Raw genomic sequence first — 21,657 nt, forward strand, 5'->3', positions numbered from 1 at the left:
TAATCTGGCTTGCTATAATTTTCATTTTGACGTATCGTATTGACTGTTGGGCAAAAGGACCCATTTTGACAAAACACGAACCGATCATATTATATGACGTCACTATTAAGAGGTGTAATGGAATTCAAGCATTAGTCGCCACGCGTTATGGTATAATCTTGTATTTCTATTAACCCTGCCCTACCCTACTTTTGTAATCTAAAAAAAGAGTAAAATGTATTACTTCCCCTCCATTTTTTTTTTTTTTCAAATGTACCCAATTTACTATAAAAGATTATTTTTTTATATTAATAAAGCAAAGTTTGTCTGTAGTCAATTTGAATCAAAAACACTTATATATATTTGGATCCAAGAAATAACAATGTCGTTGTAAAAAATAACTAATACAGGTGTGTGGATATACGTTGAATGTGTATGCAGAGTGCACTGTGTATAGTGGTTCCTGTTGTATAACATAAACATATTTTTGATCATTGAAATAACGATGTAGTCATATTAATTAAATATTGCAAGTGTGAGCAGGTAGCATCGAATATACAGTACTGTTTATTTATGTTATTACTCACTTAATTATGATTCATAATTCAAATGCATTTACCGTCTATATTTATATTTGAAAATAGTATAAATACTGAAATGTAAAAATGACGACTCTTGCAGGCGTTTTGCATTTAGCATATGGGGATCAGTGGTGTGTTTGTTTTTGTTATTAACTTTTATTGTTGATGCAGGAATTGAAAAGCTGCAATTTTTTATTTGCAAAGGAATTATCCCAGCCAAATGGATGAAGCCCATGAAAATGAATCACCATTTTTAAACAAAACATTGCGGACATGGATGTCCGGTATTTTAAGAAAAAAGATGATGGTGTAAAAAAAAACAGGCTTGATTTTGGCGGCAAATATCAACAGAAAAATACGGCAGCCATTGAAGCTTCACATGTGGTAGCTCTCAGAACCAACGAAGTCAAGAAACCTCACACCATTACCGAGGAGTTGCCTGCAACCAAAGACATTGTTCGACTTATACCTGTACCTGAATATGTTAACAAATAGAATACAATATCCTTTTTTATAAACAACCCAAAAATGCAGTGAAGGAGGATCAACTGAACTAATTGTGTTTTCTAGGAATTATCAGAACTTGGTAAATGTTATCAATGGTTCATGTCCCCAGAAAGGTTGGGAACTGCTGCTCTAGAGATTAAAGTACTCAATAGTCATTACATAAAAAAATAAAAAAATCCTCAAACACTTTTTCATTTTTTATAAGTATTCACATGTGTGTACTTATAATTTACGGATAGTAACACTGAGGATTTCTTGGGGGAGTTTTCTTTTATATAGTTAAAGAAAAAAATTATCTATTATCCGGCGCCTAATTACTCCGGGCAATGCTACTAGTTATTAAATAAAGACCCATATAAAAAATAAGGATTATTTTATTCTAATGCACACTCGACTTAATGCATCTTTATTTCTTTGCATTCTGACACCATTTATCAAAAATCTAATATCAGGTGAAGGGATTATAAATGCACAAAAAACACTTTATAATAATAAAAGTTATAGCGCAAAAATGAATAACGATTTTTAGAATATTTATATTCATATATTATATTATTACATCGTTTATTCTGAGAGCAAAAATATTCCTTATACCTACTTGCAATCTTTGTTTTACACATTCATATTAAAACTAACTCCGTTGAATGAGCAGAACCGATTTTAGTAAGGGCTTAGGGTGAAGTGCCTATGACAACTTGGCAGGATTTTAAAGATATACCTCAAAAATATATTTGACAAAAAACCTATAAATTAGTAAGAACAGACCTACTCCTACTCGTATATAGATATATATGGAAACCTTTTCTTTAAAAAAAAAAAGAGTCGTTTAATGAAAACATATCCACAAAATTAATTAAAAAATGGGCAATATTTTTCCCTTTTTTGATCACCAAGCCTCTTATTTCCAATTTCTTGAAAAGTAAAGATCCAATTCATAGATGAAACTTGAGAGCAATGGTTTTGTCCGAGGCAGCTATATGCTGTTTTCTCTTCACAAATACCAAGGATAGCTCATAGTTTCTGGATTATGTGATTGATATTGTAAAATACAAAGTGTCATATTCAGTTAGATACATGACTAATTTAAAATAACACATTCATCGAAAGAGACAAATGAATTGATTACTATGTATAAAAAATTGTATGTGAATGTTTTAAATAATTTTTTTTGTTTGATTTCCTGAATTGTTTGATTTTTTTAAAGGTAGATCTTGACTAAGAGGTCTAGTTTTAAGCTAAAATGGTTATTCATCTTAATGTAACGAAATTACTCTAAGCAATTCATATTACATTATTTTATGTCTTGTATATATCTACATGTTTGATATGAATAATGAAAATGAGAGCCCCCTGTCTCCCTCTTTGTTCAGTCTTATATTTAATATGATTAAAGTTAGTCTTGAATAGATTTTTATTATATTGATATAAAGTTCAACAATAAATAAAAAATGGTCATACATATAGGAAAGGTAAATTGAAATATTTTCTGAATAAGTAATATTATTTTTGTACAAAATCTAAATTTCAAAAAGCAAAGCATGAAACGGGCCTCAATCATTAGTCTTTGCCCACAAATCACCGCTTACGCTAAAACTGTACCTTTGTAGAAGTATAACTCACTTTGTGGAAGTATTTTTAAATATCTCCCTTATCATCGTCATCTGAGTCTACTTGATCCTTCATAACGACTTCTTTAATTTTACGAACTCGCAGTTTAAGTCTTTTCACTCGTCCTCGGAGTCTTTGATGAGCTTGATTGATTTCATTTTCCTCGTTCTTTCTCTGAAATAAAAAAAAACAAGTTATGGATAATTTGATAAATATAAAAGAGCTTATTTAAAATTCAAAGAAAGTTGGAACTTTTATCTCATAAGTACTAGTCCTGTATGTCGCTCTGGAAAATCTTGTCTGAGACCTTTATGATCTCTCTTGGAACGAAATAATTTGGTCCTTTAAAAAGTTCGGCAGATTGATCCATAGGAAAAAATGGGCCTGGGCCGGTCAAAATAAACAATTTGGTCTTCATGAATTAAAAATGATCATAGAACGTAGTCATTGTCAAATTAATATTAAATCTAATTTTCAAATTGCTATATGTATTCTGTTTTTATGGTTATGATTTCATATTGTAATATATGGACGGATATTTTCTGAATTATTCTGAAAGCTACAGGCTTATTTCTGGAACATATGGTGTACCTTTTATATTTTCGGGGTTCTTCCGATATTTATAATACATGTAAGATTTTTGTTTAATATAAAGAAAAAAATAAACCATTTTGTTTGATTTAGCAAAAAAAAATCGGTGATAGACCGTGTCGCAACACAAATAGTAGCTTGTTGGGGGGGGTAAATATAAAAGAAAACCTAGTAAAACTATTTTTAAACCTTATTTTGTCATAAAATAGGGGTTCTAGTATATAAAAAAATTACTGCATTAGATAGGAGAGGATAACGACTACAAACAAATACAATTTGTTGTATATCCTTCGTCGTATCAAGATTAGTAGCAATACAAGGTTATACCATAACGCTTTTCCGATTGATGCTTGACTTCCACCACTCCTTTAATAGTGACGTCAAAGAGTATACACTTTTACTGTTAACCATAAAATTTCTAGTGTTATATGCTGTTAATATACCATTGTTATACTCTATGATATCAAAATATGTCTGTTTTACCCAGCAGTCGGTACGGTACCCCAATTTTAAAATTTCTGGTATGCCAATTACATGATAGTTTAACTTTGTATTTCTATTAGCATTGAGTCGTATATTTATTGGGCATGTTATTATTTGTATGAAGAATTTTTATTTGTCATATACAAAAGCAATAGCTATGCCTTTAATAAAATATTACTGTGCAATTTAATTATATGATATTGAATAAAATAATACCAAGGGTTTTAATATTATGAAAAATATATATATATACTTAATTAATTTTAAAAGTTGTGGATGAATAATATGGCATTGATAGACACGGAGTACACAAGAGATAAATAACAATTGGTATGACTTGCTTATTTGTCTCACTACCAATTAATTTCGGGTATTTTCCCCTGTTTTTGAATGGAAGGTTGCATGATACAAAAAGGTATGCCGTCTAATTATGGTTTCGGATCTTGATCCAAAAGATTTGGTACCCAAAATTTACTCGAGTAATTACGTCTAAAGATTCGAATCGATCCGAATCTTAGAATATGTATCTTTATCCGTGGACTGAGGGATTAGGCTGGAGGAGATCATTATGTAAGGGACTACGACATTTTCATATATCAACCATGAATTATTTAATAATTTTCACGAATACCTTGTACAGAAGTACATCGATGTTCAAGAGTAAAAATGCGGTAAGATACTCAGATTTGTACACTACTCAAGTACAAAGTATTCTTAGAAAATATTATTGTCGAATGATGCAAGAAAAATTCCTGGTGTTGTAGATATTGAGATATGATATCCTCCGTCCTCATTGCTAAGTACTCTGATAAACTTTGATACCCCTTCCCCCCCTGACATACTCCATAAGAGACGAACTCAGTTCATTCTTTATATAATGGGACCGTCCATCTATTTTCATGATTGCTTCACTAGACAAAGCTATTTTAATATTAGTAGAAGGTTGTGCTGTTGCAGTCAATTTTAGGAAAGAGAAAGTATGTGAAAACTTATACAATGTATCCCATCCCAATATTTGATAGACATATTTTAATAAATTATAAACAAATTAGATACCTCTCTGTACAAAGACCCCTTTAAAATCGCCTCTATTATTGCCAGGATTCAAAGAGTTATTTAAAAGGATAAAAATAAAAGACTAACCTATTCTCGATGGACTCGAGAGTCTGATTTCGAGAAGAATAGAGTAATTGCACGGGTTCTCAAATGATGGAAGGACGTTTCAACATTTGTTATCAAAGACTTTCCATCCTTCAGATCTAGAAAAACATGACGATAATACCCTCTTTATATGGGTACTTTAATGTACGAATGTCGTAATTTCTACTTTGTTTTTATATTTTATACGTAGCTAAATTTATATGTATGCTACAAACATTTTAATTATTCAATGATGGTGGAAGGACGTTTCCAAGTTAGTAAATAAAGGACTTACTTAAAACTTCTCTTAGAGAAAAAGAAGAAAAAAGGACGCAAGTTGCATTTTTTCTATGCACTGTTAAGTGGTGTTTTTTCCTTTGTTTTTATATTTTATACGTAGCTAAATTTAGATGTATTCTGCCGAAAATTTAATTGTATTGATTGTTGTATTGTTGGAATGTTTTAATTCTAAAGTAATCTTTTAGTAAGAATAAAAAAGAGAAATTAAATACATATATATGGAATATACTCTAACAGCCAAAGATGCGTTTTTTATTTTATGTTTTGACAATTCTGTTCCGGCATTTTGATCTCAAAGATGCACCACACTCTGAAAGGGCAATTGTCAAAAATATAGATTATATAAAGGAGTCCAATTGTCATGTAAGTACTATTTTGATTGCCAAGTACAAAAAACAAACAAACAAAGAAAACTTCATGAAAAATAATGGATATATTCTTACTATACATACTGTTATGAAGGTAATCAAACCCATAATACTCTATCTATAATCACTAAACCAGAATAAAGTTATGCTAATTACCTAGAGATAAAAAACGCAATAATTTACTTTTTCGTTTATATCACATTATATAGGTACATATATTTATTTTGAAGTGCTTTGATAATAACAAAAATAGAGAGTAAAACTGTTAAATGTATGATTCTTTGAATAGATTGTATGACCACTTGTATTTAATATAATACTTGGGTTGTTCTCAGAAGTCAACATCATCTATGTAAACATATTTTTCCTCAATAAAAAAATTATATTTATTAATGATACATAGGATCTTTTATCGGTTTGATTTAATACAACTATTTATTAATGTTCTAAGTACTTCTATTACAACATATGTGTGTATTGCACAGGGTCTAATGAAACAAGTTTTTTTTTGTTACATAACGTTAGCACACATTTAAAGTTTTGTTCTATGTACACAGTTTTAAAAGATAGGTGACGTCCCCTTTTGGCAATACACTAAACAAACTGAACTATGGTATTTGAATACCCTGTTATTTTTTTTGTTCTTCATAAATATATATATATCTTTTCATTTTAAGATTTTAGAGGGATATTATAAAATACTAAACATGCAAAATTATTTTTTTACATTACTTATTTGAAAGTTGTAGATAATTAAATAATTAGTGATTGACGATTTTGCAAGTCTTAAAAATGGTGGTTTTTTGGAATATATCTAGATTAATTGCCTAATTAAAACCATTTTACTAATTTAAAATTAACGTATGTAACCAAAATCTGATGGTACCAATTTTAGCTCTCTAGCATCATTATCTGTAAAGTTATTTGATTTAAAATAATTTTGCATATTTAAAATTATGAAAATGGATTAGAATAATGGTTTTTTTGTACACTCGAAGTGAAATAATTAATGGATTTTTATATTTTGCACAAATAAAAACTTTGGAGCTAAATTGCAATTAGTTTAACTTTATAGCACATTCTTTCAAACCATTTTTTTTTCCCAATATTTATTTACGAAAGTAAACACACATGCCTCACTATGCCAACGCATGATAACAACTGAATGAATTTAGAATAAAACTTTATGATCTTGCTCCTAGAATGAAACCTTGCTACTTTTTTAACAGCCTGCCTCGCCTGATAAAGAAAGATGTTATGTTGTCTCACCCTGTACAACGAAAGAGACTCTTAGTAAATAAGCGGCTACAAAACAGTTGATCTTAAGGATCTATGAAGTTTGCTGTTGGAAAATTTGCCGAGTTCATAAAATATTAAATATAAGGGTTTAAAAACATGTTATTAAGCATTTCTAGATTATTTAACATTTATATATTCTGATATAAAAGATGCTGGTCTTGAGAGGTTATTGAGTATGTATGTATTAGGATACCAAATGTAAACAAATTTGTAAGATGTTTCCTACAATCATGAAATATGATCTAGCATTTACCTAAGAGAATGTCCTGAATGCTCAAACATTTACAAAAAGTGTTATCTGCTCATCGTCTCTAAGGTTAATACATGATTCATGATAAAAAAATTCAACGGCGAGTAATTTCAAGTCACATTTTCCAACGGAAAACCTTCCTGACACCTTAAATAATAATGAATCAAAAACTTGCGTGTATATTAAGGTCCTCCATTCACGTAATTATGATCAAAAAATATGTGTTAGTTGATCTTCACGATCAACTAACACATCTACCATGCCATTTTGATCGACAAGATCATCCCTGGCTTCAGGAGACACAAGGTGATGAACTTGCATCTTGAGCCAAGACGGGGCACCCTCTTGCACTGTCAAAAGTATACAAATTTTCAAGGGCTTTTTGGAAAAGAATATGTGGCTTCCGAGAACCCCTACACTGAATTCGAATTACATTTCTTTGTGATCTATCCTTGTCACAAACACTGCACCATCAAAGACACTGAAGCGTTTACTTATCCAAAAATTGGCCCATATCTCTAAATAAAGTGTCCGTGCTCCTTCTATGTAAGTGCTACTTTCCCCTGCTATGTAATTTGAGCAAAGAGTGCCTAAGAAACCAAAGATTTTGAAGTTAATTGAGGCACAGCATTTTTGTTCAAGGACAAAAGTGTGTTGACTAATATATTCAGTTCATAGCATCTTACCGACCTAATCGATAATAATATAGTAAAATTAACTTAGTTTTTGCAATATTTTTTATCTAATGAGGCTCATTATTTATTTTTAAAACTCATTTATCTTAACTAAAAGAGGAGAAGTTTATGCATTTTGGTTTCTCCTTTCCCGGGATAATCTCCTTCAAGTGTCAACATTCCGGTATGATATAATTAAATACTATTGACTTTAAGTAATATCTATATTTATAAAGCGATGTTTGTATGTATGTAATGAAAACCGTTTTTTTTAATCTTCAAATTATAATGTAATAATATTTATGAAATTTGGCAGGTATTTTGCATGTAGCATGGAGTATGTATACAGAAAGTACAGTAAATAGTGTTCCCTGATGTTTTATATATGTACATATTTTTGTTATATGAAATGATAATATAATCATATTATTGAAATGAAAGCGTTTTGAATGTAATATCAAGTGTTTGTAGCCTAGGCTCATCCAAGTAGCACTTCTAGAGTACTCCCTGGGTCCTCACGTCATATTATATTTATTCACTCAACCTTGAGGAGCTAACATCTAAGTATCTAGTAACTACGGTTGAGTTTGCTCATCCAAAAAGGGTGAGTAACACTGGAATTTTTTTGGAGAGTAGACTTGTTTATTATTAGAGCAAAATATGTCTTCTTTGTCTCTATTTACTCCTGGCAATGCCGTGTACTACCCCTTGTATTTGATAATGAATAAAAACAAACATGGAACAGTGAATTTGTACCGGTTCATTAATCTATGTTTTCTATATTAGATAGAAGGTGAAATATACAAAATTAAATATTTATTTTGAAATATGCTATACGTGCTTAGTTGAGCATCATTTGCACAGAAAATCGTGAAAAAACTTTATCGTAAAATATTCTCTATTATGCATATGTTTTTCACGTAACGAACTAGGCAAATAAAGTAAGCTTATATAATTAAATGGAATATATTCTTGAAAATATTTATTCTTTGGATATTAGATATAAATTCTAGGAAAAGAAGTCGTGAGATACCAGGAGAGAAAGTCTAAGAGGGAGGGTTGTCAAAGATTACAGTCTCATTAAATGTAACCCAGCTAAATTTGGAGTATTCTCTCTAGAGATAGGACGGTTGTCGGAGCCGGATCCAAAATATCCAAGTACGGTCTAAGTAAATTTGTATTATCCAGAAATCCAAAATAAAAAAAATATATGCAATAGTAGAATGGGACACCACCCAGATTGCAAATGAATTGCAAAAATTGTGCAAAGCCAATTTTGCGGACTTTTAGGACGATACCCTTTGGGTTGTCTTAATGTCAATATATGTAAGTTAAACTATACAGAAGCACTTGTATATTGCATCAATAATACATTGAAACAAAATGAAGTTCTTGGATCCCCGGCAAGCTGAAATCCACATTTATTATTGTAATTTAAGCGGTACAACACGAATTAAATCCATTTAAACTTTCATGGATTATTCGTTGCTTTATCTTAATTACAATTATTCAAAATGTATACAAACAGCATAAAAAAAAACGAGTAAAATTAAGTATCTTACTTAAAAGCTAATCTCTTTTTTGTTATTTCTTCAAGTTCTTAATATGCTAGGTGAAGTTATATAATAGACTTAATATTTTTAACAAAAATAGCCTTTAAAATAGGTCGATTTTTGGTTAATTTAGTTTTTAATATTTATTAAGATACTTAAATATAATAAGCTGTTCAGGTTGCATGAATATAGATTAAAAGAATATTCCGAAGAAAAAAAAATGGAATCGTTTGTTATGAATTTTACTAAAATAATTTATAATAATTTAGATGTAAGGGGATTAAAACAAGTTTATAGATACTTCATATTCAGAGTAATGGTTTAATTGAACTCATAAGCGATTCATTTCCCCCCCCCGAATATTATTATAATCTATATTCACGTAGCTTAATTAGTTTATTTTATTCAAATTTCTAAATTAATATTTAAAACTAAAGTGACAAAAAATCTATCAAAAAGGCATTTTTTTAAAATCAAATATATGGTCTATTCTATTACTTCACCACGGATATACAGCACAGAAAAAATAAATAAAAAATATATTAGCTTCTAAGTAAGATTCTTCATTTTACTCAATTTTTTGTCGATTGTATACATTTTTTAAAATTTTTAATCAATCTATATAGTTTTTTCATATCGAAATATGCTACTCAATCGTAGCTATACCCTACAACACTTGATTTTTTTAAAATAGGCTTTAAAGGCCAAAACTTTCCAAGTTGAAAGTTTTAATGTTCGTTTTCGTGTTCTACGGCTTAACAGTTATCATTTTCTCATAGAAGTAGATTTGGACTGTTGATCAGGCTAGGAACTCTTGAAATGACTGCTACTTAGATGATACTTCCAGACAAAATCCCTCCAATCGATAGGACCATGCATCCTCAAGGCATTATGATGATGAATGGCGTGGTCTAAGTCTTTCTGACTGGTTCCCCAAGGGACTCAAAATTGGGCAAAATAAGTATGTTGAGGTATTGTAAACAGTCATGAAGCCTTAGAATGATGTCAATTACAAGGTTGTCAAATATGTATGTAAGCAAGACGGGCACAAGGTCACACGGCCAAGAAGTTGAAGGAGAGGTGATCATCAAGAAGTGGTGTGGCACCTTCAGGCTTAGTTTAGAGGCCATTGTAGTAGACAAGGAGCATCATTTTGAAAAATAGAAAGATATATCTTTAAAAAAAATCTGTTATACAGCCTCAATGTTGTACTCCTTGTCATTCTTGATAAAGTTTACCCTATTTATTCGTTACCAAAACTTCGCACACTCTACGGTAGTCTTATTTTCTCAATGAAAATCATGGGTCTTTTTTTTTACAATAAGTTTAAATATTTATTATTATTAAAACATTGTAAAGCTTCGATTTTTTCCCCTTGTCCTCATTTTTTCGCTTATCACTTTTGCAAAATAAATAACTACATACTATTCATACATGTATGGATATATTTTATCTTTTCAAAAAATGACTAATATAATGATGAATCAAAATAAATAATGACTTAAGCCTTGCGAATGTGGAAAAAATACATAGGTACATTGAAATACTGTAATTAAATCCCAAACTAATACTAATAGGAAAGGTAAAATAGGTTCGTAAAAAGCTTTTAGTTATTGAATGAACTGATACTAGCCCCCCTCTCCCCCTTACTGGAAAATAAATCCTCATTTAAAAATAACAAAAACAACATGAGTTGAGGATTTCAACAAGATATTATTTGTTATTTTTATAATAAATATATTAAATTTTTATTCTGTATAAAGATTTATTTGTTCATGATTAATGCAAATTTTGGAAATCAAATTATTACTTCTTTTTTTATATGAGGAATTGTATATTTTACTAAATAATATCAGTTTCGACATTGAAAAAAAGAAAAATCAATGACATCAAAAGAAAAGACAAAGGAACTACTTTTAAGCGAAGCAGGTAATTAACCTTACTAAAATAAATCCTACAAGAAGGCATTATCTGGATAATTTTATCTAATTAAATTAGATATTTTATGAGCATAATGAAAACTATTCCTAATAAAATGTAGAATCTAAGAAATAAGAAGCATTTCTATAAATATTGTGGTATATAATATCCCAGTTCAATAACAAAGTGTTAAACAAATTTTATTGCATGATTATGCATCTTTTTTTTTACATTTTGTGTTACGTTGATCTTAAAATTTTCACTTATCCTCTCAAAATTTAATGGCCTCTTACTGTGGCTCTATATATGATCATCGTACCAACTTTGATTCAAATTCCATGCAATTTGACATACATAAATATTATATATTACATACATCAAGAGAAGATTTATAAGATGCGTCTTCTGTTGTACCTCAAACGTCACATCCTGCTTGGTTATTACATCATAAAAAAAGGTCTATTCTGTCGTCAGCTATTTATGTTTTTGTTTCTTCTCCCCATATCAGTGTCCTTGACAATGTTGATTGGTTGAATTATAAATTGATTTTGTTAAGCTGTGAATACTTATTGAGCAATATCCTCATAAGTAGGAAGAATTGGAAAAAATCTTTTTTGTTTGTGTTTTTCATATGAAAGGTGTCGTGATAAAATATAGATAGAGGCGTGCTTGTTAGAATTTTTTTTTCCTTTGCCAAACATATTTGAACATTAGTTTATCATGTAAGCGTCGCTTCGTTTAAAAAAATGAACGAATCAACGGAAATAAATCAATGAATGAGCACCTGGACGGAAATTTTTAAAATTAACGGGAATGAATTAATAGAAAAAGTTTTTTCATTTTTAATCAAAAAAATATCAATGTAGTCATATGAATGAAGTTTTGCTGGCATTTTGCATGTTTGAGCATGTATACAGGTTGCAATGTATATAGTGATCCTTAATGTATATTTTATACATATTTTTTATATCTAAGAAACGCCAATATTGTCCTTTTAACCATGTCTCGTCGTTTTAGATGTGGCATCGAGCGTGTGTAACTAAGACTCAGCCAGGTAGCGGTCTAGAGACTAAAGTTTTTCATTATTTCATAAGTCGTGTTGGTACAACATTTCCCTCAAAAAGTAAAGTTATAGCCTATTTATACTGTAAATTGATTTAAAAACGCATAATAAGATCAAAATATAGGAGTTTAAATATTATTACAATATTTTCCCTACACTAATGCTATTTTAATTGTAGACTCCTAATAATAGTCATCAGTCATATTAATTTCGTTTCTCAAGCTGTTATTATTATTCTTCTATTATCTTGAGAAGAAAAAAAAACCTATGTATATTGAAACTACGTATGTGTGTGCTCATGAAAAATAATAAGTAACGCATATAAATTTTTGGACAACGTTTAATAACTCCAGATAATGCCACAAATTACCGTTAGTGAGCATAATATAGTATTATCATACCTCTTTGATTTCGTCACCTAAATCTCGCTTTACATCCCTTATTTCACGAGCCTGTTCCTTTTGTATCTTGTCCATAGCATCCACTTGACCCAATACCTTATTCTAAATTGTTTACATAATTAATCAAATTAAAGCATTACACAACATCTTAAAACATGGATCTACGTACTTGCTTTTTTTTAGTATCTTCCACTTGCTCTTGCGTTTGATTTTTGAAATCATTAATATCCTTTTCTTGATTATTATTCCGATATTCTAATTCCTCGACTTTCTTTTCAACTTCTTTCTGAAATAAATACGTAGTTCAAATTGATTTTGTTCAAAACATGTGGGATTTACAACATGCCTTTGACTTTTTAACATCCGTCAATTGGTTCTCCGTGTCTGCTTTGAACTTTCTAAAGTCATCACTTTGATATTTATTTTGTTCTTCTATATCCTCAACTTGTTGTTTTAGATTACTCTGTGGTTATCAATTTTTGTACATTAGTACTTTGAATTTCCGGAAGGGAAATAAAACAAGTGTACCCCCCCTCCCAATGGATTATTTGAGTAGAAAAATATATCAGTAAATTGGACTCGTATCCCCGAAACCCAAGTACGGTATAAGTAAACTGGTTTAGAGTACTCGAACACTTACGGATCATAAAAAATTTACGCCAGATAATCCGGATCCTAAAAAGGTAATATTATTGCTTAATCCTAGTTTAGAATAAAAAATATGTTTTATATATTAGACATAGCATTTCCATTTATCTTGATTAGTGATTGGAGCAACATCTACAAAAACAGTTGCATCGTGCAACATTTGATCCAAAGAGAAACAGAAAAAGACCCAAAATCAGTTTGTAGTTAGTCAATTATTCTCAATTATGGAAAAAAGGGAAAATAGGAAAAAAGAAGAAATTTTTTTCAAATATATATTTTTGTCTTAGCAAGGTAACAAGGTGTTCTGAAATATTGATTGTTTGGATTCAAGATAGTTCACAGCTAAATATGAACTATTTTGAATCTAACCAATTATTATGAAAAACAATAACTAGATTGAAAGAAAAAAAATGGACTGCTGACAACCAAATAGAGTGTACATTTTTGTGTTAGTAAGCTAACAACCACTGGAATAACCACGAGCACCACATTACCTGTCTTACACAAAAATATATAGTGATGTTAAAATTTCTGGTTTCCTAATCAATGTTCAAAATCTTGATTGGTTGAATTACAGGAAACCTATTCCAATAAATTTGGAATGTGTTCTCGTAAAAGAATTCGCCGTTTTGAACAATTTATTTGACAATGTTCGTTAACTCGGTCTTTTGAATCCCTTTAAGATATTGGATACCATAAAGGGATTGTAGGAGTTCAGGAGTGACTAGGGGAAACAGTATAAAAAACGTTGGTGAAGGGACGATTAGGAATACTGTGAAAAACAATGGCCTCAAGAGCTACGTCCACCAAAACGCTGGCTTATAGCAGCAAAGGGCCACAGGTCAAAGGAAACGCAAGCATGGTTCAGGGAGAAGTTATCCTGTTCCAATAACAATGGGAGTTGGGCGCCATTGAGGCCAATGCCTATGCTGTCACCCACATAAATACTGTTGATTTGAAGGCCTCTATTGAGCGGGAGTGAATGACGATGTCTGATGACAAGTAAGTCATCAGACATCGTGTAGAGGCTGTAATTGAGGATAAAGGTAGATATTTTGAATTTTAAGGAAAGAAGATGTATTTTTTCACTAGTTAATAAACTTCAAGGTGCTAAACTTAATCCTTTTTGAGCTCATGATGATTTTTCAATGTTATCTGATATGATGCTTTTTTGCTTACACACAGTGTATACTTGGTGTATATGTACTTCAAAGACAATGTCTAAGTCGTATGAAGTAAAGACAAGGTGAATAGAAATACAAGGTTAGACCATCATGTAATCGAGCTTGCTTGAATTTTGAATCTGATGTATTGTACCGGCTGCTGGGAAGACCGATAGATTTTGACAAAATACGTAACCACTGATAGTCTATGACGTTTCTATTACTAGCATTTTCTATTCAATGTACCATACCGACTGCAGGGTTAGAAAATGTTTTTTGACGAAAAATGCAAGCACTCAACTACTATGACGTCAATATTAAAATCGTGGTGGAAGTCGAATATCAGTTGTACAAGTGTTATGGTATGACCTTGTATTTTTATTTACCCTGGAGTAAATGTATAATGTTACTCTTAATCAGTGCAACTCCATTTGACCATTAAAGAACATGAAAAAAAAACAAAAACGAAAAACTATAATTTTAACTGAACTCACATAATGCGGATCAGAATTCCGTTGATTTGGGGGTGGTGAGGGACTCTGTCGCCTAACAGGAGGTGTAGTAGTTCTCACATTGCTTTTTTTAATATTTTGCAACTCATCCCTAACGTCTTGAAATTCTTTTCGAGAGACTCCTTCCGCTGATGGCCTCTCCTTCTCCAATCGTTTTACTTCCTTTTCAATATCATATACCTTTTCATTTAATTTCTGTAGCTCATAGGGGGATGACTGAAACAAAGAAACAAACATTGACTGTTAGCATTGTATTTGTTAGGACTTATCCTTGTAAGTAAGTACATATATCTCTATCAGCATGGGAACACTATCAACATATATTTGGCAACTCTCTATACTCATGCAAATAATTATTTGTAATTAATTAATTATATAATTTATTAGTTCACTTTCTTTCTTTCTCTTCTTCAAATACCCTTTTTTGGCTTAAAATCTGAATGATTGTCTAATACATATTTACCCCCAAAGTATCACTATTTTTATCCTTAAATTTGCTTCAGTATGGGTCCTAAACTTTCTATAGTCCTCCAAATGAGTTCCTTGCCTCTCTGAAAACTCCTCCATTTTCTCCTTTAATTCATTCTGAAAAAATAAATATATTAAAATCTATCTTACATCCTTTACAAATTAGCATATGGGCTGAAAAGTATGAGGCTTCACACATAAAGGCACTATCATTTTTTTCCTACAAATTCACCTTACTTTCAGTTTGTACGTTGAAAAGATAGCTGCATAAATTTCATGATAATATGCTCATTAGTTTGTGAGTTATAGTGGTAAATGTGACTAAACTTTTGTTATTTTTAAAAACAAGGGATAAAAAATCCTTTCCTATTTTAATTTGTATACAGTTTCTTGATGGTAAAAAATATCTTTCACCCAAGCAATGGCTTGATAATTCTTATGGGGACTCCCTTTCATCAGAATAAACAATTAAACAATTGTTTTGAATGATCAGACAGGAATTAGCGTGAGTTAGTCGACATCATAAAGATATCAGAAGTATATATTGCCTTTATATTTCATGATTATGTACATTTGTCTATGAGAAAGCTCTGTTTTAAGTGGCTGCTGTGTTTGCTCACTGTTGATCAAAAGCATGATGATGATTTTGAACGGTGTTTGGTCATGTTTAAACGTATGCTACCAGAATTCTGGGGGTATATGTGACAATGGATGAAACATAGACCCACCACTTCACTTTGGAATAAAACTGATTATAATCTGATTGGAGAGCAACTGGTTAACCTCGCCCAAAGTACCCGAAACCACAAAAATCAGCTAAAAGGTTATGGGTTCGGTATTTTTGGATACGCATGGCATAATATTTATATAATTCCTTAAGAAGACAGATACTATCAACAAGGAATATTAGATAGCGTTATTAGAGCGTATGAAGGACGAAATGAAAAACAAACACTCCATTTGAAGAAGAAGAAATGATGTTTCACTAGGATAACCACCGTGTCACAAGTCAATCAAAACAATGGCAAAACTACAAGAATTGAAATTTATATTACTTCTTTTTTTTTCTTTTTTTGTGAAGCCTGGAATTTTTCAGCCCATGCAGGTCATTTCTCATTTTAAGTTCATCTGAGATAAGAATTGACTTTCCCCCTGCATGAGAACATCTAACCTTATCAGTTTGTTGCATTAACAAACATAATATAACTGTTTTGTAGCCTACTTTGATATGGGAATCCCTTCCAAATATCGCTTTATACCTCAACTTTCCCTTGGATTTCTTTGACCTCCACATTCATTTTATTTTGTTTAAACAAAATAAAATCGATTTTTCGTTGAACTTCATCCCCAAGTATCATAGTGGTCTGTTCCTCCTTATGATGATTCTATGTAAAAGTTAAAAAAATGTCACATCTGAAAAAAGACACACACTGGATGTACGTACACCCTTTACACTGCTCAATATCCTCTCATCCCTTTGATCAAGCTCTCTTTTTAAATCCTTCACTTGATCTTCCAAATTTGCAATATCATAGATTAGTGACTCCTTGACACTCTGGGCCTCACTGAGAGCATTCTATGTGTATGTAAAATAATAAAACAGTATTTTTCTCATGAAATATACATTAATTAAATTCAGAAGACTCACAGTTTTATATGGTACCTTAGAAGGATCCCCCACGGCCACCTGAAGAGTATTCATTCCCAACAGAAATCTCGCATTCATGCCTTCCATTTTACTGTCTAGCACCTTAATACGGCCCTCACTCTCATCCTTCAACGTTCGGTTGTTCTTAATCATTTCATTTCTTAAATCCGTCACATCCTTATCCAATCCTTGTGTATTCTTCATAAGGGACTGTGTCCTCTCTTGAAGGATCTGGTTATCATCATGTAAAAGCTTCCAAACTCCATCCACAGACTCTTCAACAAGGACTTTGTTCTTTTCACGGTCTATTTCTGTTTTCTTTATTAAGTGGGCCACACTGCCCTTCCGGATTTTTTGCTCTTGGATAAGATCCGTTTCAAGTTTTGATACTTTGTCCTTAAGTTCTGAAGATGCTTTGGATTCACTATGAAGATCAATTATGCCATATTTAATATTATAAATAATCTCTGAGGCAATACGTACTTTTCTTGTTCAACAGATAATTGTCGAAGTTTTGAAAAAATTTCTTTTCCGGAATTTTCATGATTCTAAAATGAAAATAATAACTCCGAAAATTATAATTAGTAAAGTAGATGTCCGTTTTGGTCGATTAAGACGGCAAATAGAATGGAGGTCAATTACTCTTATGCACCCACATATTTAAAAATTGGTTTACAGAAGATTTGAAGAAGACAAAAGGAAATATGAACAAATATTTATAATATAATACACGATATATATATACATATATATAAAGTTTGGAATAATAAAGGAGCTCAATTATTCATAGAAATGACGTTTTTGAATAACATATTTTGTCAATCCGAAGGATAACATAAATGGATCCTAGTATTATGATATTTTCCCCCTTTTGTATTATATAAAAAGGTTATCTTCAAAACTGCATTTACTCATTTATACCAAAATTACTTTTACGTACGAGATAATATGTAATTACAGACATTAAACACAAATTAAAGTATATTTTCCTTATACCTCAACTTTTTTCTCAACTTCATCTATTTGACGCTTCATTACTCCTTGTACAATACCGATTTTATCTATTTTTTGCTGCCACTTATCTCCGAGAATATGAGAGTCTGTTTCACTCTGAGGAGTCTGCGTAATACAAAATGCAAATATTTAGTTAATTAATTAATTATGATAATTCCTCTTCTTTCATACCCTTAGAGATTTCTGCAAGTTCAAATCCTTTTTTATAGTATTCACTTCATCATTTAACTCATTCATCTCCAATCTCAAGGATTCACGTAGGCCCTGACTTTCAGGGAGTTTATTCTATAAATGTCAGAAAGAAAAAGTTATTTATAGGTAGAACTTACGGTCATGTGGCAAGTTGAGCATTTTTACATCAGTACGGAGATATTATATAGTGCAAAAATATTTTTGTTGTTATTGTTTTTTTACAGGCAATTATTGTTTTAACGAATTTGAAGAGAAAAAAGTTATAAAAATTCAAACTCTATAACCACTGTGCTTTTAAAAACCTGCTCAACTTACTCCAATCTTCCTAATGTATATTAGGTGTATGTAGTATAATAAGCAAATTATTTTTGAGTAAAATTAAAGATAATATTTATACTTAGAATAATTTTAATTCGATCAAATATACAGCATTTTGTTTAAAGGCTCTGGCATTTTAATGCTAATTTAATTATTCTACATTTATAATAAAAAATACTACTCCCTATAAGTATTTGAGTAATTTCTAAAGCCATATAAGAATTTGTTTGCACTTATACAATTAAATCCCACTTAAATAATATGTAGTCAATCAAAGGATTTACTGAGTCTATTTGAAATTTATCCAATTTCTGAAATTGATCCCCCAATGAAACTTGCATACTATGCATTCCAATCAATAGTCGTTCATTCACATCGTCAATTTTAGCATCCAATACTTTGTATTTTCCACTTAGCTCCCTGTTACTCCCATTGGAATTTGTATCTGATAATTTATCTATACGACTCTCGATTCTTCTTTGATCTTGACTAAAAGACTGAAATCTCTTTTGAATCGAGAGGTTGTATTCACGTAGAATAGACCGGATCTCATTTAATGATTCCTGTAGGCCATGTCTAATGGTTTCAAACTCTTCTGCCTCCTTATTTTTAATATCATTACTACAAAGAGTCCTTTATACTAAATGGATTACAAATTCGTTTAGCACGTACCTTGGGGTTTCCAATCTTTTACTAGGAACTTCGTTATTCTGAAATTTATTTAAAAATGAGAACTCTGAACATTCATTTTGTGATTCTTACCTCAAACTTATTTTCCATATCCTTCATCTTCTTCCTCATTCGGCCCTGAACAATGGCTAGACTATCCATTTTGTATTGTAATTTATCTCCCAAAACATCAGAAAGGTTTTTTTCATTTGGACTCTAAAACATAAATTAATATGCGTAACTAAGTAAACCTCAAGTCTATTACCTAATCCCTCAATTCTTAGAAAAGGTTATACAATTACCTAAAATCTTTAAATCAAATACTAAAATAACTAAAGAATTGTAAAGAAAACGTTATGCAATAACCTAATATTAGGATTATATCCGCACTTAAACGGCCTGAGTTTATCCAAATTTATATAACATCATAACTAAGGATGTACCTAGCTTTATCTCAAACAACTGACGCGCCGCAATAAGCCTTATTATTCAGTTTTGTAAATTAGATTGTATTTTTTTAAATTGTTATTTGAAGAAGAGTTTTCTTTTCCTTAGCAGGTGGCATTATTTTTTAAATCCGAACTTCCTTTCCTAAATAGATTTGATTAGATTCAAACCCTGATTGAACTATTGTGTGTGCTCATAAATGACGGAGAGAAACCTTGAACATTTAATGTGGAGTTATTTAATTATAAGTCTTTTTTAGAGTAAGAGTAGAATTTGGAGATCGACATTGGAGTCATTCTTAGCAATGTCGTTGCTTATTTTATTCTCCTCCTCTTTCTAGTCTCAGCTGATTGTAAATAAGGCTAAGCTTACTTCCTCAAAAACATTCTTCAAATTGTACTATATTGATTCTCGGTTTCTTTTTTTAACGTGTCGATAATACACAAGATTTTCATGACCATTTATTACTCACATAAATATACATATCTATTATTAATAGGAATATCATCTTCTACAGTATCAATGTAGCACTCCACATAAGTTATAATAATCAAAAGCTGAAGGACCTTTATTGTCAATTTTGAAGACTAATAGTTTTATTAACTTAAACTTTTCAGATTGCAAGATTTTCCTGTTTTTAGTAAGACAAGCTGATATTTACATAAATTACTAACCTATCAGAGAATAAAAAAATTCCTTTCACTTCCAAAGTAAAAAATTTCTATAAACTACCCTAATAATAGTCCTTTTTTACAGTAAGCTCCCATAGATAAAAATAATCAAACCATGTCAACAAAGTGTCAATAAACAGCCGCTACCTCAAACCCAAAATTGTGCATGTTTTTGAAATACCCTTTGCAGGTAAAAAAGTAGCACCCGTTAACACTTGTAAACCGTGGAACCTTGTCCATAGAAAGAAAATCAAACTGTATACGCTATCCGTAATCCTAAGCCTGGCTTCCAAATATTGTATACATTGCAAACAGATAAAATATACTCCTAAAAATAGAGGCAATTATAAGCTTAAAGCAGCACTTTTATGGTCACTATGCACCTAACTGTGGTTTCTTCAAGACACCTTATTTCCTGACCTTAGCAAAATAATAGTGTTCCATATAGAAATTTCTCAAGCTTTATAATTTTCATAAAATACGAACCTGATTTATAAGAAATAAAATTTCTTCATCTCGTCTTTCGATATCCCGTCGGATATCCTTAATTTCATCATTTAATGCATTCATTTCGGATAGAAGGGATTCATGAAGCCCATTAGAGTCAGAGAGTTTTCCCTGAAATCCAATCAATTTTATGAAAACAAAAATCTTATGTCAAAAATAAACTTACTTTTTTTCTAGAAGATGTTGTTGAATTGCTCAAATCGCTTATCCTTGCGTCCAACATTTTAAATCGTCTGTCAACATTCATCAAAAAGTCAGGAGACTTTAATTCCTCTATTTTTTTACCCACACTTTTTTTGATCATCAGTAAAGGCTTGAAATCGTTTTTCAACCGTCAAGTTATATTCTAAAATAAGTGTTCGGATCTCCTTTAGAGAATCGTCTGATTGAATTCGTATGTTTTCAAGTTCAGCCTCGGTTTTTTGAACCAGTTTATAGTCTCTGTTTTGCTGGCTGTGATAGTATTCATTAATTTGTTTTTCGATATTTTTTATTCGATTTCGAAGCTCAGATGCACTCTTATTATCTCTGTCAAAAAATTAGGGGACTTTTGGTTAATTAATTTATATCATAATTATAATTTGTTTCCCAGTTCTAGTATGTACAATGTATATACATGTACATCCAATTTTGTATAAATTGTAACTTGTCTAGGCAAATTGTACAAGTTGCAACCAAAAAAT

At 30.8% G+C, this 21,657-nt stretch overlaps 1 protein-coding gene across 1 annotated transcript; it reads right to left on the reverse strand.

Moving 5' to 3' along the window:
* Positions 1-2,463: 2,463 nt before the first annotated feature.
* Positions 2,464-21,420, reverse strand: LOC121118712 (uncharacterized). Its single transcript, XM_071888352.1, has 12 exons — positions 21,141-21,420; positions 20,954-21,085; positions 19,443-19,565; positions 19,353-19,390; positions 18,965-19,301; positions 18,342-18,455; positions 18,153-18,275; positions 15,023-15,256; positions 13,064-13,180; positions 12,887-13,003; positions 12,718-12,819; positions 2,464-2,849 (listed from the first exon to the last, which is right to left on the reverse strand). Exons 1-12 carry the CDS (start codon positions 21,276-21,278, stop codon positions 2,703-2,705), a joined length of 1,722 nt encoding a protein of 573 aa, XP_071744453.1. The 5' UTR covers positions 21,279-21,420; the 3' UTR covers positions 2,464-2,702.
* Positions 21,421-21,657: the final 237 nt, after the last annotated feature.

This window comes from Lepeophtheirus salmonis, chromosome 1, assembly GCF_016086655.4.
Source record: "Lepeophtheirus salmonis chromosome 1, UVic_Lsal_1.4, whole genome shotgun sequence".
Classification (NCBI taxonomy): Eukaryota; Metazoa; Arthropoda; class Copepoda; order Siphonostomatoida; family Caligidae; genus Lepeophtheirus; species Lepeophtheirus salmonis.